The sequence below is a fragment of the Danio rerio genome, chromosome 9, assembly GCF_049306965.1.
Source record: "Danio rerio strain Tuebingen ecotype United States chromosome 9, GRCz12tu, whole genome shotgun sequence".
NCBI lineage: Eukaryota > Metazoa > Chordata > Actinopteri > Cypriniformes > Danionidae > Danio > Danio rerio.
Genome location: NC_133184.1, coordinates 21,121,454 through 21,139,587, shown reverse-complemented (window position 1 = coordinate 21,139,587; position 18,134 = coordinate 21,121,454). Strand labels below are relative to the sequence as shown.

The window sequence follows — 18,134 nt, the reverse complement described above, 5'->3', positions numbered from 1 at the left end:
TCATGCAAAAGTAACATAACACATTACTTGCCATAAAAAGTAACTAAGTAACACAAATAGTTACTTTTTTGGGAAGTAACTCAATATTGTAATGAATTACTTTCTGAAGTAACTTTTCCCCAACACTGTTCCAGACAGCAATTGTCCAGAAATTTTTAGACGTTCAGAAAAGAAACCAAGAATTGTCAAAAAATTCATGTGACTTTAGTGGTTCAACTGTAAACATACAAAGCTAAAAACACTTTTGTGGTCGATAAAATAATTTTGTTAATCAATGTATTTGACATCAGACTGTGTGTTTACTGGCAATACATTGTACTGCACAAGTAAAAACATACTGAATTAGTAGAGACATTGGTGAAAAAAAGTTGTTTAGTTTCTGCACCGTTTAAAATCCTCTTGAAGCTTCATATGATTACAGCTGTAACACTGAAGTTAACTGAAATGTTTTGACATTGTTTTTGTTTGCTTGTCCTGATTTTAAATACAACTCTATGATGCCTATGTAGGATGAGAGAGCTCCCAGATATCATCTTAAAAATGTCTTAATTTGTATTTTGTAGATGAACAATGGTCTCAAAGGATTGGAACAATAAAGTGTAAAATAAGCTAAACAATAAGGCAAAAATACAAATCCACACCACTCTGATTAAGTTAGATCATCTGTTTTAATACACTATTTGCAGAGTTTTACCATAAAGCTTGAAATTTGTCAGCAATTCATTGTAAGAACAAAGGAACATGATGAATAAACAGGGTTGTGGACAAAATGTACACAGGCCATGCAGTAAAGGCTCAGTGTTGGGGTGAGGGTCGGCCAGAGGAAGGTTGGGGCAGACGGTATTTGGCCATCTCTACATCCATATCAGTGAAGGTGTACATGTTGTAGTTATGGTGCTGCAGGTTCTTGTAGGTGGTGTTGTCGAAGGGTTCAGGCTCCGGCTCTGGGGCTTTCTCTGGGGCTTGTTCTGAGGAAATTAATGCAAGACATTAACGTCAAGACATTCAAAACTGGGGAATAATTATTACATGCATAAGACAGCACAGGTGGTTCATTCCGCTTTGGCGACCCCTGATGAATAAACGGACTAAGCTGAAAGAAAATGAATAAATAAGACAGTGGTGATGGTTTCATGAAAGCCTGTTGTTGATGAATGGGTTCATATTTTGGGCGTTGTTTAAAAACACAAATCAAGAGGGGGAAAAACACTAAATAATAAGGAAGAGTCTTAATGCAATCTGATAAAATACAATCAAAGCAGCCTAAAAACATTTAATAAATGTTTAGCAAATATGCCAACTGCATTGATGTTTGCTTTAAGTCTTAATTATGCTAGATAATATGCGTTTCTATAGTGCAGGTGTGAATTGACCAAATGCATACAATCATTTCATGTCTGTCATGAAGCCACCATTTGTCAGAGATTCGCTTTGCTTTATCAGATCATGCTCAGCATGTAAGGGTCTTAAAAGGATAGTTCACCAAAAACTGAAAATTTGATCATCATTTACTCGCCCTTTTCTTGTTCCAAGCCTGATTTACTTACTTTCTTATGTTGAACAAAAACGAAGATATTTTGAAGAATGTTGGAAACCCGTAACCATTGATTTGTTTTTCCTACTATGGACGTCAATGGTTAAAGGTTTCATCGAAACATCTTCTTTAGTGCTCAAAAGAATAAAACTCAAAGCATGAGCACATTTTCATTTTTGGGTGAACTATCCCTTCAGAGAACTGTAGGACAGTCTTCCTGTTAAAGCATAATCTCTTGTTTTTCACAAGCAACTCTGAATGGAAATATCACACCTTTCATGGTGTTACAGTAATCACTTCCAATCCCCAGGTGGTCTTTTAAACAAAAAAAGGAACGAATGGCCTCCAGCGTTTTACCTAGACATCCGTCTGACAGCTTCTCTCACCTTAACTTTAATTACTTTGTAATTTTCCATTACACATCCTACAACTCCAGTAAAAAAAAAGTACCAGATGTTTATAAAATAAGGATCATTCAACATTACTCTGCAATCACACTCAGTTTTACGAAACTATAACACCAAAAAGTACCTAAAAATGCATAAAGTGATTAATTAAACATCTCACATGATTGAATTTTTTTTTCTTTGCATGATCATATAAACAATACTAATTCACAAAACAAAAAATGTGTTCATCAAACAAAAAATAAAATCAGCCCTGGAAGGGAAGATGTTCATACACAATGGCAGAAAGAGTGGCAGGTTGAGAAAGATGCTTAAATTGCCCAAGAATTAAATAAAACAGAAAGGCACCAAAAACAGCAAGAAAAAAAAGTGCTACATTCATGGAGGGGTAAACTAAACTAAACAAATTCTGAGCACATTCGCTCAACTCCTGCTAATCCAAGCCAGCCGACATGTTGAGGATTGCATTACATTTATAACTGTAAATAAAGCTGGTCAAAATTAATAAATGTTATAATCAACTACTTAAAAATAGGATTTGTTAATTGAGGTGATTTTTAAGTAAAGAAAATGAAAGCAAAATCCTTCTACCCCTCCAGTGTTCTTAAAGGCTTTCACACATACTGCAGATTTACTACTGGAGTGTTAGCATTGCTGTTATTGAAGTGACATTGCTTTTGACAATCCATCATTTCATCTTCAATTATAAAAATGTAAATCCATCAAATTTAGACTGACAAACAAATTTTGTTTCATCACGGACCATGATGACCACTGTATGTTTGCTAATGTTATGAATGGTTAGTTTGTACTTGTTTATTGCTGTATGTGTAAATGCCCCTTTAGAGTTTGAGGATTGCAGAGCACAATTTACGCATCTATTATTAGTTTGGAAAACAAGTTTGGTTAGCTTCAATTTAGATCTGCAGCTATGTTGTAATGTGTTATGCCTAAGGAATTTCACAATGCACAAAGGATAAGCAAGTAGTGAATTAAGAATTGAAGCCATTTCAACCCACAACCAGTGAAACATTCAAACTAGTTAGAAGAAATAATTCTCGAAAAGATGTCATGCAAAATTTAAACTATGTGACAGTTAATAAATTAAAAAATAAGAAGCACAATTAATGTAAAAAAGTTGCAAAAGCCATCTGCGCAAAAGCCTTAAAGCCCTGATATACTTTGAGAAAACATATTATTTTATTACAAACAAAAGCAGACCAAAAGTTCATTTCAAGAGTTGGAAACTGAATGCCAATAATGGATGGATGTTCCAGATGATAATCAACTACCTACTGTTGGTTTGTGTGATTTTGTAAAAGGTATGCATGACGCTTGGGTTTCTGCCTTCTTTGACATGGCAATTCTCTTTCATTTCTTCGGTTCAGTTCAGAGAGACTTAAGTTAATCTTGTTAAATCTAAATATGCAATTTTAACAAAGAGTCACTGATACGGTCTTCCAGTATATGCAATAATGTGCACCTTATTTAAAGCTGCTTTAAAACAATTATTATTGTGAAAAACTCTACACTAATAAACTTAAATTGAATAAAATAATGTAAAGATGCTTACCTAAAAGAAATCTATTGTAAGAAGTTGTATTAAAAAATATTTGGTTGTAGTCCTGAATTGCAGAGCTAAGCATATGCCTAAGCATATTCCTTTGCAGGAAACACCATTGCAGTGTGTTTAATTACAGTAGGGGATGTTCGCTAATGGCTCATTTCCAATAAGCGATGTGGTTCAGTACAGTACAGTACAGTACAGTACAGTGAGCAATTGTTTCTATTTTCACTTTCAGAAGTACAAATAGAAGTCATTAGCCCCTTTCACACATACAGACCTTTCCGGAAAATTGCCGGCAATTTTCCGGAAAGGTTGTATGTGTGAACAGGTCATTTTCGGAAATACCGGTAAATTCGTTCTGGCTATTTTCCGGAAAGAGAAGTTGTAACATTACCGGCAATTTGCCGGAATGCTGCGCTGTGTGAATGCAGAAGGAAGATTCCTGTAATAAGCGCGTGCATGTCTAGAACGTGCTGACGTGAGACGTCTGCTTTAGCCAATCACAACAGTCAGACACATTTACGTCCGCGCGGTTTGTGAGGATAAAAGCCTTTGAATATTTTTCCAGACACATTTAGCTGCTAGAAGTTAGTCAGATCATGTTTATATGTTCTTCTTAATGCCAACTGTATAAATAATCATCGATGAGATGCTTATGATAAGCCGTTGTTTGTTTACCTTCAAGCTTTGCGTGTGCCTGTGAAACAGCCTATGAGCGCCTGCACACGCACATATTAAGAACATCTCGACATGCGAAAGTGATCCTGCGAAAGTTGTTCACAATATTGATCATCCACAGAGTTTGTAATTTAGTCAAATGTTTACAAATACAAGCGCAGCCGTTTAAAGCTCATTTGTGGTGAATGATGTCAGAATTTACCGGTATTTTGGAATGGATGTGTGAATGCTCTTTTCCGGAAAATTTCCGTAACGTCCTCGCCTGTGTGAACAGCGCTTTTTTGAATATACCGGTAAAGTCGTTCCGGAAATTTTCCAGATATTTACCGGTATCACTGTGTGAAAGGGGCTATTGTTACAAAATTAGCAAACTGTACCTTACCACTTTTGTAAGGGTACATAGCACAATAGTAAAGAACTTAAATAGTGGAGCTAGACTCACTGCATAATGCTAATTTGGTTACAAATGAACCATGGTCGACCCCGGAGGTACAGACCCCAGAGGTGCAGACCCTGGAGGTTTCAATAGTGATGAATGTTTGCAGAGGGAAGAATGTCCATGCATGTCCTCTATTGTTGTTTATGACGTTTTTATTGCATAAGATGGATCGGTATTTGTGGTATTCACCACACTTACAAAGTAGGGGTACTATTAGTGGAAATGAAGGCCTAATCAGGGTTACCCATCCCAGAACTGTACAATACCATACCATACCGCTTGCTGGAAATGAGCCATAACAGTGCATTGTTGTAACACACTATAAACAACAGAAGACTCAAGCTTTCAATAGGAAAATTATCTAAACTTTTTTATTTAATTAAATGATTAATTTCAATGATCTATGGCAAGCTAAGCTAAGCTAAAACTACCTTTTTTCAATGGATTCAAAAATGGAAAAACTCTAACTTTAACTCTATTGGTCTTGTAAAATGAGCCTTTCACAAAAAAAAAAAAAAAAAGCTGAAGTGTTCATTTAAATCAAGAATGAAAAGAACCTCACTATGAGTATATCAGGGCCTTTAGCGTAACAGCAATCCCACTGTAGCCATGAAAGTATATTAGTGCAGAATAAAATGAGAAATGTGTTTCTGTGATGTGACAAATCCAGAGAAAGAAACTGAGTGAAGAAGTGTGGTGTACCCTCAGGTGTTTCCACAACATCTGTCTGAGCCAGTGCCTCGACAGCATCAGCAGCTGCAGGTGCAGGGTCTACCAGCTCTTCTGAAGGGGCTGACGGTGCTCCTGCCTCAGCTTTGGCCGAGAGATCCTCAGATTTAGGTGCAACATCTCCAGGAGCCTCAGGAGGACTAGCTAAATGACTAGCTTTTGTAGAGACTTCTGGGACAACACTGGCAGCCTCTTCTGCTTTGATTATTGATTCCTCTGTAGGAACAGTTTTAACTTCTTTTGCTGGGATATCTGCTATAATATCAGGAGTGCCAACGTTCAGAGATTCTCCGGGAGCTTCAGGAATTGCTTGAGTTGCTGAGGAAGAAACTTTAAAAGCAGGATCATGAATTGTTTCAGTTGCTGAGGAAGACACTTTAGGAGCAGGATCAGGAATTGCTTCAGTTGCTGAGGAAGACACTTTAGGAGCAGGATCAGGAATTGCTTCAGTTGCAGAGGTAGACACTTTAGGAACAGGATCAGAAATTGTTTCAGTTTCTGAAGAAGACACTATGGGAACAGGAGCAGAAATTGCTTCAGTTGCTGAGGAAGACACTTTAGGAGAAGGAGCAGAAATTGCGTGAGTTGCTGAGGAAGACACTATAGGAGCAGGATCAACAAGGGTCTCTGCTGATCCAACTGGTTTAGCACTTGGTGCAAGCACTTCTGGTGTCGATTTTACAGTTTCAACACATTCTTCTTTAAACGAGGCAGATACAGGCTTTGCTATCTTGTCTGCAAGATCAACTTGTTCATTTGCCACACTAGAATCCTTCTTCTCTGCTTTCTCACCAGTCTGTTGTGGTGGTTCAGTCTTAGGTTCCTCATCATCAGAGTCTGAATCAGAGTCACTGGAGGATGAGGATGAGGACGAGGTATCTTCATCATCTTTCTTAGCTTCTGAGTCAGGATCCAAGGCCTTACTTCTTTCACCTTCTGTAGGCGCTTTACCAGTAGTTGGGATTTCAGTGATCTTTGGCTCTTCTACAGCAACATCAGCTGCTGCCGTATCGGCTGGAGGACTGTCAGTTGTCTTCTCATTTGCAGGAGTTGTGAAAGCAGCCTTAGCAGTTTCAGATTCACCTAATGCTACATCTTTGGAAAGAAATCCTGTGGCAACCAGTTTAGAAGGGAAGGCAACTGCAGGCTTGTAGGCTAGAAGAGATGCCCTCTCATCTGCCTCTATGGCTGAAGAAATGGCAAATGGGATAAGACATGAGATTGTTTTATCAGTTTATTGCATTTAAAGTAGCATCTCGCTCAAATTTTTAAAGGAAGAATACTAATAATTGTCCTATTTAAATCTTGACTATCCTGTAGTTAAATTATGTATTATGGCAGAAAAAAGTTGATCTTTTCTAGGTTATGGCAAGGAACTAAACTCTCATTCTGGCAACATAATCAAGGAACTTTGTATATGGCTGCAGCAAGTGCAATTATATTACACAGCGTAGCACTTTTTTGACATTTTTGAGTAAGAAGCTAATGGTCCATTCCAATTCAATGACCTAAGCGATAAGTACTCATAACAGAAGATTGAATAGATTAAAAAATGATAAAACACAACTGTTTAACTCTAGGTAACTTATAAAAAATCAGCCCATTTCCAAAAAATGTTCCTTTAAGAAACCCTCTTTTTTAAATGCAATTACTAAACCCAGCAAACATTTTGAAAAACCTTCAGACACTCAGTCAAAGTCACTTTTAAAAGAAAGTAGGTCCATTTATCAGCCAGCTTTGTGCAACCTCCCAGGTAGCTTTTTCTATCTAAAACAAGAAATGCAAGATTATTTTTTAAGAATGTTTGCAAGTTTAAAAAGATAAAAATCTGTTTTCTTAATGGAATCTTACATGCTAACTGGGCAAACATACATTTTGCAAAGTCTAGTTAAATAACATGAATAGGTAAGAACAATAATTTAATGTTTATAATAATAATAGTTAATCTCTGTAATTCATGATGGAATCTATGCTACATACATACTTATATGCAAACATTTCTAATGCTATGAAAAATTATTTTCTTTCTTTGACCATTATATTCATTTTAGAAACCTGAAAAATAATCAATGCTTCTTAAAAAAACATTCTTCTTCTTCTTCTTTGGCCTTAGTCCCGTATGGTTGCGGGGTCGGCTCTTTGGAACAAGCCATTTTAGACTTGTCCATATGAGAACAACTTTTTTACACATTCCGGCCGGCCTTTTGTCTGGGCCTGTCACCCTCATACACTACGGACAATTTAGCCTACCCAATTCACCTGCAGCATGTCTTTGGACTGTGGGGAAAACCGGAGCACCCGGAGGAAACCCACGCGAACGCAGGAAGAACATGCAAACTCGTCACAGAAATGCCAACTGAGCCGAGGTTCGAACCAGCGACCTTCTTGCTGTGAGGCAACAGCACTACCTACTGCGCCACTGCTTGCCCCACTTCTTAAAAAACATTACGTATCATATTTGATTATGACAATGATAATAATAATATTTTTTTATTCAGCATTAAATCAGCATTTGATTATTTTTAAACGATCACAAGCTGTGAAAAGCCATCTCTGAAGAAATAAAGAAATAAAATGACATTTTTAAAGATCTACTCAAAAATCCAAAAACATCTACTGTAATTTGTAATATTGTGAATTTGTGATCATTTACTAATTATTTTAACTGAGTATTTAACTCAAAGAGCTGCAGCAGTCTTTTAATAACCTCAAAAATATTACCGACCACAAACTTTTTAATGAAACTATATACTTTATACATTGAATTGTGCACAATTCTGTTCCTCACTCTAAATTATGATGACTAATGACTGACAGTAGCAAATTTTGTCTTGCCTTCAGTGCCCCACAACAAGTAAAGCCACTATTACTTTCAAATGAATGCATTTCAAATAATAAAATAATTGAACAGTAAAAGCAGTGAGAAATCCTTTTAACCAATGACAGTCTTGCAATCCCTACAAACCAGGCAGCATAACATGTGCTTACTATTGTACATACTCAGCCGGTTGTTAGGTGATGATGAATTGTATCCCTTTAATTTGAGATCAGAGATGTCTTTATAAAAGCTCTAGGATCTATAAACATCTAAAATGTGTAGTTTTTACACCATGTCATATAACTGATACCAGACATTCTAACACTTTAAGAAAATGATGTTGAAAAGATCAAGGCATTCAAAGGCTTAGCGGCTGTCCAATATCCACAATAGACAAATTGACCACTTGAGAGTGCACACACATGCATAACAGGAATGGAATTTAAAGGGCCATGAAACCCCCTCGTTTCAGCAGGGTGTTTTCACACCTCCACTTTGGAAAAAGTCAGAAAAGTGGGCGTGCCCAGCTCTGTTTAGGGGGGAGTGTCGGAGGAACTAAAGTGGGATGGTGTGGGAGTGTCTATTTGTGCACGCGCGAGTTTCAGAGTCAAAATACACACCCACAGCAGACAATGTGACTGTGTTTACATGGACATCTGTAGTCGAATTATTTGCCAAATTATTAAAAGTTGGACTTTAACTGCAGTTTGGCTCTTTCATTCAGGGAATTCATTCATGCCCCTCGCGACAAACGAGATATTTGATTCAAGGAACTGCTGCAAGCGTGTATTTTTCATGCAATGTTTGATACCGCACGGCGAATGAGAGAGAAAAAAACTCTGCATTTCCCGGAAACTTAGAAGCACACGGCAGGTAGCATCAGAAAGCCGCGTGTGTTATTCCGGTCACAAAATGCGGTGCTTACATTTCTGCACTCAGTGCAATAGTAACTTAATTCGATACGAACAAACTGAATAAACAAAGAGCACTGGTCGCTCACTTACCAAATCTGTAGAGACAGGTCAATCACCAGCAACTAGAGCCGCGTCTTTATGGAGAGAATACTACAAGCGAATTCAGATTTCAGCGTTTGCAGATGAGAACAGCTCTCAGGTAAACAATAATCCTCCTTAGACACGCAAGTTATTGTTGTCGAGCGTCGCGTACAGTGTTAATCCACACGTGAGTCTGAGCTCTCACAGAGAGAAAATGAAAACGAAACTTAACTGCAGCAAACTATAAAAGCAACACTTCACGCTTGTTTTGCCAACACAACGTGTCGTCTTTGTGGCGTAAACACGGTGACACTAATGAATATTAATGAAGTTCCACAATAGAGCGCGCTGATTGGTTTGAACCAAGCCTTACTCATGCATTAATGTATCACACTGTAAGACGTAATAAGACTCACTCTGGCACAGACGTCCAGTCTGCACGCTGGAATACACGCTATTATGTCATGGCCGTGACGCAGCTTCAAAAATTCGTTTCAAACAGGAAGTACAAATTTGCTTGAAATAACGCAAAAACAACCAATTTACACTTTTTAGTGAAATATAGGTGTCCTAATAGTGTTTTTAGCAGTGTGGGACACATATACGACTGTCAACAGCTCAAAAAATGTGTTTTGGCGTTTCGTGACCCTTTAAAGCTAATCTTACAGCCTGAATACCTAGCTTGAAATCATGTGGAAACATACCTAATTTACATATAGTTGAAAAATTGGCTAATTCATGTGATTTTCATCTTAAGAAAATGTATGACTTTTAAAAGGAGGCATGGCCCCAAAACCCCACGGTCATTGGGGATGAGAAATCAGTATACTAATATGTACAAATGTGATATTACAAATGTATACTTTTAGCCACTAAATTAAAAAGTTCTGAATTGTTGCGAGATGAAATACCACTAGTGCTCAGTAAGATGTGCTTCAAAATCTGAAATACAATTTCCACCTTAGGTTAAATATTTAGATGGTAATATTTGGTAATTAATCAAACATGTATTTTGTAAAAAAAAGTGCAACTTCTTTTATCTTCAGTAACAAGCACCATAATAATTAAACAAAATGTCTTTTGTTACATTAAACCACATACACACATAATATACATATATATTTGTGAGTGAGAGTGTACTTTGATTTTTTTATTAAACTTTTTCCAATAAAATACAGTCAATCTGACTTTCTAACTAAATTACTAAATAAACACACACACACACACGCACGCACGCACGCACACACGCACACACATATCTGTAAATAGTTCAAAGTAATGAACTGCTGAAGTGAACTTAAAGTTCTGTAAAAAGCATTTGAACAACATTATGAACTAATTGTTCCGATAAGCTAATGGGCATTGAGCTCTTGAACTCTATTTCCAACTGCCATAAGAGTGTATTGATTTTTAGTTAAACAAATGATCTGTGTATTATGTACAAGTAATACTTTACTTACTTACTCCCAGGGCCTTTTATATCAAAGTCGATATTTAGTCACACCATGTTGGCGTATCTTAACACCTAATTTTTACAAGGTGGGTCGTTAGCCCATTCGCTCAACCCCCAACCTGGATGACCAGGACATACACACATACACTACGGACAATTTAGCTAAGCCAATTCATCTATACCGCATGCCAGTTTGGACTGTAGGGGAAACCAAAGCACATGGGGGAAACTTACGCCAACATGAGGAAAACATGCAACTTCACACAGAAAAGCCAACTGACTTAGCAGGGGCTCAAATCAGAGACCTTCTTGCTGTGAGTGACAGCGCCACCGTGCCGCCATGTGTAATAGTTTAAAATACATATTTACATTTCTGTTCAGGTGTTCTTAAATGACACAATTAAATTGTAGTGCTTCTGAATACTGTAAACAATATAAAACAGTTGCAAATGTTTTACAATTTCTGACCTAATTCAATTCAATCTATTTCATTGTTAGACTGCAATTATTTCCTGAAACATCTTGTGTATTCGAAGCGTGCACATTTTTAAACGTGACAAACAATGGTAAAAATCTCAAATGCTGCTCAAAGTTTAAATAAATACAGGGTGCATTGAAGAAAAAGAGCTGGGCTAAAATAATGACAAAAAATTGCATTGTACACTTACTTCCTGTCATCTGCACATGCTCTCAACTGTGGTCAAGTGCCCATGTGTGGGTATTGGGAGAGAGGCAATCAGAAGTTGTGTTTACTCACTTAAACACAGTTCAAATACAGAAAATCTGTCATGCACGCAGTCCAGTGCTCAAGTGCAAATACCTCAAGTGTATTGGAACAGCAGAAGCGAAGCAAGAAAGCAGATGCAAAATGACTAAAATAATACAGTGAATAAACGTCCAATCATGCTGTATCGTGAGTGAGAATAATACAGCGTGTTAACATGACGCACACAAAACATTCAAGCTTGATGAAGATGGTAGATAATGATTAAAAAGCATGCCCTTACTCTTACTCTTACTTGAAGCCTTTCCCTTTTTCGGTGTTTTCGGTGGGACGTCCGCTTTAGTGCACAGAGCTGCAGCAAACTGGGTTTTTGGTGGGCTCCAGCCTCCACGCAAGAGACACTGTAGCAACACATAAGACATATTAATACAAATGATTAATATTCGTGCGATATATATAAACCTACGCTTAGTAGTATGTAATCATTAAACACCAAGTTATGTCTCTGCTAATCGTCTCGCTGACAGTGAATGAATCTGACAAAACTCCCGATTTAACCTGTCATCATCAAAGATTAAATCGAAAGAAACTTGTATGCATCACATTTACATAGTAAATTGTTTTCGTTGAAATAGAGTCATATTAATCCACCATTACCTTGACAGATCCAAGTCGACCTAACCTGAGCAGGGACATGGCCATTTTGTTCAGCTGTTATTATTGTCCGTGTGGGAAAATTAACTTGGTTGCTAGTAGTGACGTTCCGCTCTGTGCCGCGCCGTTGACTGGTGTCAACTTTAGAAATCCCAGAATGACAACGGCACATATGTGACTGCTGGAAGTTTCTTTTTTATTCGGCAAGTTTAAAAATATTGCACTTGGTAGCGACCCCGTCAATCGATTTTAAATGTTACGTTCTAAATCCCATCTAAAACACTTAAACATTTAAAGAAGCTTTGTCTAAATTCTTGGATGTTGACAATATTTGCCGTTTTTGTACGAGAAGACCCATCTACATTATCTATTCATAAATGTAGAAGGAATAATTCTAAACCTTGTTTAATTTAAAGGGATTATAGGTAATTTTCCAAATTGGCGGTTCATTTCGCTGTGGCGACCCCAGATTAATAGGGACTAAGTCGAAAAGAAAATGAGTGAATGAATGAATAGTTGAGTTTCCATTCACATATGGAATCTCAATAATGTTTTAATGGTATGATATGTAAAGATACAAATATAGTAGTATACAGTAAAGAGTTAATTACCAACTGAACTTTTTTAGGTATTTTTACAAAGTTATTTTGCATATATCTGAAATGTAATTCAGAAATGTATGTCATTTGCATGTCTTTGAATTATTATTTTTTTCTGTTATTTCTAGTAATATAAAGATTTAGGATTGGTTGAGGAATTGTTTAGAATCTCAGCATGAATTCCACTACTGACCTACACAATTACATTAACTGCCTTAAGAGATACTTCATCCAAAAATAAAATATACAATTACTTTCCACCAAGAACTCCCATAATTTAATAGTTTTCATTCTGCTGAACACAAAAGATGAATGTTAGAAACCTGTAACCATTGACTAGTCAGAAAAACAAATATAGACATCAGTGGTTTCCAACATTTTTCTAAATATCCTCTTCTGTGTTAACAGAAGAATGTTAATAAGCACTTACAAATTGCTAAATTCAGTTATTTATTGCTATTGCAGATTTTTGTTCTATTAAACTGTTAAAAACGCTTACCTCTATGGTAGACTTTGACGTCAACACTTTTCTGAGTAACCGTTTAAATTTAGCAGTTTCAATCAGAATAGACTGATAACACTGTCCAGGGTACCACCATCAATGTCAATAAAATCGGCAAACAATATATCACTGTGGGGGCGATGCAGTGGCGCAGTAGGTAGTGCTGTCAACTCACAGCAAGAAGGTCACTGGTTCGAGCCTCTGTGTGGATGTTTCCCAGAATGAGTGTGTGTGTGGATGATTCCCGGCTGGAAGGACATCCACTGCGTAAAAATGTGCTGGATAAGTTGGTAGTTCATTCCGCTGAATTGGGTCATTCTGAATGAATGAATGAATATATCACAGACATGTGTAAACAATATGCTAAAGTTATAACAAAATTAAAAAGACTTAAAAAAAAACAGTACAAAGCATATAATTAAATGTGGTCATTTTCAGTGACCTTTATATTATAGAATCATAGATAATATAACTGTTTTGTCCATTTGTTATGTACTATTAGTATATGCTAAATGGGCAATGAAACTGAAATGTCTGGTTTTCAGTAATTGGACCCCATAATTGATTAGTATAGTGTAGTGCGGTAGCCAATACAGCATCAATTCATCTTTAGAATGACATTTCAGTGCACAGTGGTCAGAGGGATTTTGAGCTATTCTTTTTGCAGCATAGTGGTCAGGTCACTACATGATGCTGGTGGAGGAAAACCTATCTTGACTCACATGTACAAAACACCCTAAAGTGGCTCAATATTATTTAGATCTGGTGACTGTGCAGGCCAAGGGAGATGTTCAATCTCACTTCCATGTTCATTAAACAACTGTCTCCAGTCTTGCTGTGTGTATTGGTGCATTATCATCCTGATACATTTCAATGCCTTCAGAATACACTGTTTGAACCACTGGGTGCACATGGTCCTCCATAATGGTTCTGTAGTCCTTGGCAGTTTATCACCACCATCTAGCACAAATATTCGTACCTAGGGAATGTCATGATATTACAGCCTAAAACCATCACTGATAAACCCTTCAAAGCTTGACTCTGGGCATGCAACCAGTGGTATACACTTCTTTGGGGCTTCTCCACACTGTAACTCTCCCAATCGTTGGAAAGACAGTGAAGATGGACTCCTTGTCTACAGATTTTCACTGCTGGCACTAACTTAAAACTTATGTTTGGCATTGGCATGAGTGATCAAAGGTTTGGCTATAGCAGCCTGACCATGTATATTGACTCTGTGGAGCTCCAGGCAATTAAAGAATATATGTTTCTTAAAAGGGGCTAAAAATATTGACCTTTAAAGTTGTTTAAAAAACTGCTTTATTCAAGTCAAAAAAAAAAAGACTTTGCCAAAAAGAAAAACATATTAGAAAATACTGTTAATAAGTTCAGGAGTTCTTAAGTTGAGGATGCAAATGCATTCAAATTGGTTTATTAAACAGTCCAGAGAAACAGAATACCAGGAACACACACATAGAGGAAGAGATCTCGCGGGAGTAACCATAAAAACAACTGACCACGAGAGATTAAGACAGTAGGCTTAACAAGTAAACAAGATGATGAGGTGGAGACAACAACCAAGACAACTAAACAAGGATAAGAAAGGAAAATGAGGATGTGGTAAACGAAAACACGAGAGCTAAATAGAAAACACACAAAGACAGCACAGGGACTATTACACACAGTCTTTTTCCATTATTATTGCAAGGTCATAAAATACAGCATTGAGCGCCCCCACATGGGAGAAAAATATTTTAGTCTTTGTCCCACTTACTAAGAAGAAAGGAAGCCGTGAATCTGCAAAAATGGAATCAAAATATATGAATTATAACATAGGTGCATACATCAAATAAAACGGATTAATTGAGAATTGGCTTTCTTACATAATCAATTTAGGGTAAAGTTACTTTTAAAAGTTACATATATATTAGCCTACTATTGTAAGTATTGTTACGAGAACTAAACATGTTACTTTTTAAAGAAAGTATGTTACGTTATTTTTCATATTTGTTCAAGATTAAGATTGCAAAAGGCTATTTCTTTAAAAGTAACTTACATAATCCTGACATGTTAGCAAGCTAATTTATGTATTTGTATTAGTCACAAATACATTTTTTTGTAGGACTCAAACATTTATTTATTTATTTTTTTTTACAAATTTAATTATCATGAGTTTACTTTTGGGGTAGGTGGAAGAGAAGTAGATTTGCTTATTTGCATTTAAGGTTTTGTTGACTGACTTCAGATGATTGACTACAAAAAATAAGACAGCAAGCAACATCGTAAACATTATCACCAACAAAAGGCACAGTCATATGAATCAGCCAGTTATTATACCAGGCAGTCCAAATATTGTGGAAAACCATGAATTGTCTGCTTCTGGTGGTGTATTGCAGGCATACCATCATGACTAATCAGATTTCTTGCATTGTCGTGATAGACATGAAAACAGCACAAATGTTTAGCAATTCTCAGAGCCCTCCCTTCTCAGCTGTAAGCAAGTTATTCTTCAACTACGGGCACTTTTATGTCCTTTGATCATATATCCAAAAATATAGAATTTAGTTCAAATTCCTTTTAACTAACAATAAAACCTACTTAAAAAATTACTAACTTTTATATATTTTTTCATATTACTCAACCTACTTGTTAAAATCACTGTTTTCGCCTTGTTGCACAGCCAGAGTTCTTCAACAATGAAAATAAATATTATTTATCTGGTAACTATTAATGTGTCTTAATTAAGCACTAGTAAAATAGGTCAAAGATTTTATAGTTATTAATGTGAGACTATATTTTATCAATATTCTTTTTTATACAAAATATAGCTGTCGCACAGTATCATGATTTTCATCAACAACACATGAAGAAAAATCAAGGTAAATATTGCTTGATAAGGAAATACATTTATTCTACGTCATTTCCAAACATGTTGTACCTGCAAAAGTGTTTTTTTAACCAAACAAATTTAAAATAAGAGTGTTTTGTATACATGAAATGCTATTATTAATTCAAAGCTATCAGTGAAGCTATTTTTCATTTTCTCACAATAAACTGTTGAAATGTCATTTCCACCACTGTCATTTCCACCACGCTGCCCCCTGTGGTGGAAAAGACAGCATGTGGTGGAAATGACATTTATGGTTAAAAACACAATTGATATGGATTGCAAAAGTAAAATGATATTGGTGGTGAATTTAGTGTTGGAGGTTTCATGGCAATATTTGATTTGAATTTGGCTGATAGCCAGTCTTCATTAGGGTATATGCCTAGCTAGTGCTGTTCCCATGCTGATAAACTTTCAGTTACCTGTTATTGTTATTTTTTTTTTCCATTTTAAACGATACCTTTTACAGCAGTTAAATAGACTCTGGCATTCATTTAGTTGCTCAAGCGTAAAACAAGACAAAAAGCCGTTTACACGCACTTGCTCGTCAGAACTGGCAGGCTAGCGCAGAAGTTCCATTGAAAAAAATTGGGGTAAAATGAATGCTCATATTTTAAAGACATGGCGAGGGAAAATGTAATTTAATGCAGTGCTTCTTGTACAATCTGAGACCCACTTTATATCGGATATCACTCAGCCAGTGGAAATTGCTGACTTTTAAAGAAAACAGACCTTAAACGCACCGTTTTTGCAATGGCAAACAGTTCACCGGAAGCGCTTAACCCAGGTTACTGGCAAATTAAAAGTCCTATTAGCATGCTTCGGCATATACCCCATTCATCTTCATTCCACCAGTAAGAGCAGAGTGTGAAAGTTTAATTAGCAGAGTATTAACACAGTTTTGCTTAAAATATTGCAATGCACTCAACATTATGTCATATGGTGACAACTCAGAGCTCAAAAGAGAATAAATTGTTGGTGTGCGTCTCACTGGCACATCTGTGACTAAGACAGCAAGTCTTTGTAATGCATCAAGAGCCACTGTGACTAGAGTTATGTCAGCATACCACCCAAAAAAAAAAGAACCACATCCAATAGGAGAAACTTGGGATGCAAGAGGAAGCTGTCTGAAATGGTGGTAACCCCGATTGTATAGAGAAAAAAAACCCCATAAAACCACAACTTGCTAATTCACTGCAGAATTAAATCTGCAGCTCAACTTCCCTGTTTCCACCAAAACTGTTAGTCAGGACCTCCACAGGGTCAGTATACATGGGCGACTGCTATAGCCAAACCTTTGCCCACTCCTGCCAATGCCCAACGCCTGTTTCAAAGGTGCAGCAGCCAAAATCTTGTGCTGTGGATAATGCAGATCAAGTATTATTTTTTAATGAGTCCACCACCTTTAATGTCTTAACCACATCCGGAAGAGTTACGATATGGAGAAGCCCCAAGGAAGCGTCTCACCCAGACTGTTAATGCCCAGAGTGAAACATGGTGGGATCAGTGATGGTTTGGGCTGCATTATCATGGCATTCCCGAAGCCCAATACTGGTGCTAGATGGAGCATCACTGCCAAGGACTACCGACGGATTCTAAAGGACCATGTGCACCCAGTGGTTCAAACATTGTATCTTGAAGCCGGTGGCGTTTATCAGGAGGATAATGCACCAGTACACACAGCAAGATTGTTGAGAGTGGTTTGATGAACATGACAGTGAAGTTGAACATCTCCCATGGCCTGCCCAGTCACCAGATCTAAATATTATTGAGCACTTTGAGGTATTTTAGGGGAATTTGAGGGTATTGGTGGCAGCAGGCCAGACTCACGGTGGCAGGCCAGATTGACCGCCAGGGCACTGGGAAATGTCCCGGTGCTCCCTATGGCCAGTCCACCCCTGCTGGATAAGTTAGCGGTGCATTACGCTGTGGCAGAGTGATAAAGAGACTAAGCCGAAAAGAAAATGAATAAATGATTGAAGTTCATGATAGTTAGCCCCAAATATTAATATATTAAAAGTTTTCCACAGTTTTACAAAATATTGCATCTGCAATGTGGAGTTTGATTATTATTGTTGATCAGCAATGATCACTACATTTGATTATTCAATAAGAGGGCAGGACAAAATAGCCCTATGCATGAGGTGG

The 18,134-nt window shown here is 37.0% G+C and overlaps 1 protein-coding gene across 6 annotated transcripts; it reads right to left on the bottom strand.

Annotated features, from left to right (window-relative positions):
- Window positions 1-649: 649 nt before the first annotated feature.
- ndufv3 (NADH:ubiquinone oxidoreductase subunit V3) lies at window positions 650-12,053 on the bottom strand. Of its 6 annotated transcripts, none has more exons than XR_012385272.1 (4): window positions 12,002-12,053; window positions 11,628-11,745; window positions 4,546-6,542; window positions 650-3,768 (listed from the first exon to the last, which is right to left on the bottom strand). XR_012385272.1 is itself a non-coding variant. In XM_009304655.5 (4 exons), exons 1-4 carry the CDS (start codon window positions 12,044-12,046, stop codon window positions 796-798), a joined length of 1,551 nt encoding a protein of 516 aa, XP_009302930.2. In that variant the 5' UTR covers window positions 12,047-12,053; the 3' UTR covers window positions 650-795. The 6 variants fall into 6 exon arrangements, 3 of the variants coding, with proteins under 3 accessions (XP_009302930.2, XP_009302931.2, XP_009302932.2); XR_012385273.1 differs by having other exon boundaries at window positions 11,634-11,745; XR_012385274.1 differs by having other exon boundaries at window positions 11,640-11,745.
- Window positions 12,054-18,134: the final 6,081 nt, after the last annotated feature.

Bases quoted from the DNA above. Each gene is read 5' to 3' on its own strand.
- ndufv3 (XM_009304655.5), bottom strand. From the start codon at position 12,046: ATGGCCATGTCCCTGCTCAGGTTAGGTCGACTTGGATCTGTCAAG. The intron at 11,746-12,001 runs GTAATGGTGGAT...GTGTTGCTACAG, and splicing joins GTCGACTTGGATCTGTCAAG to TGTCTCTTGCGTGGAGGCTG. The intron at 969-5,327 runs GTACACCACACT...TAATTTCCTCAG, and splicing joins TGTTGTGGAAACACCTGAGG to AACAAGCCCCAGAGAAAGCC.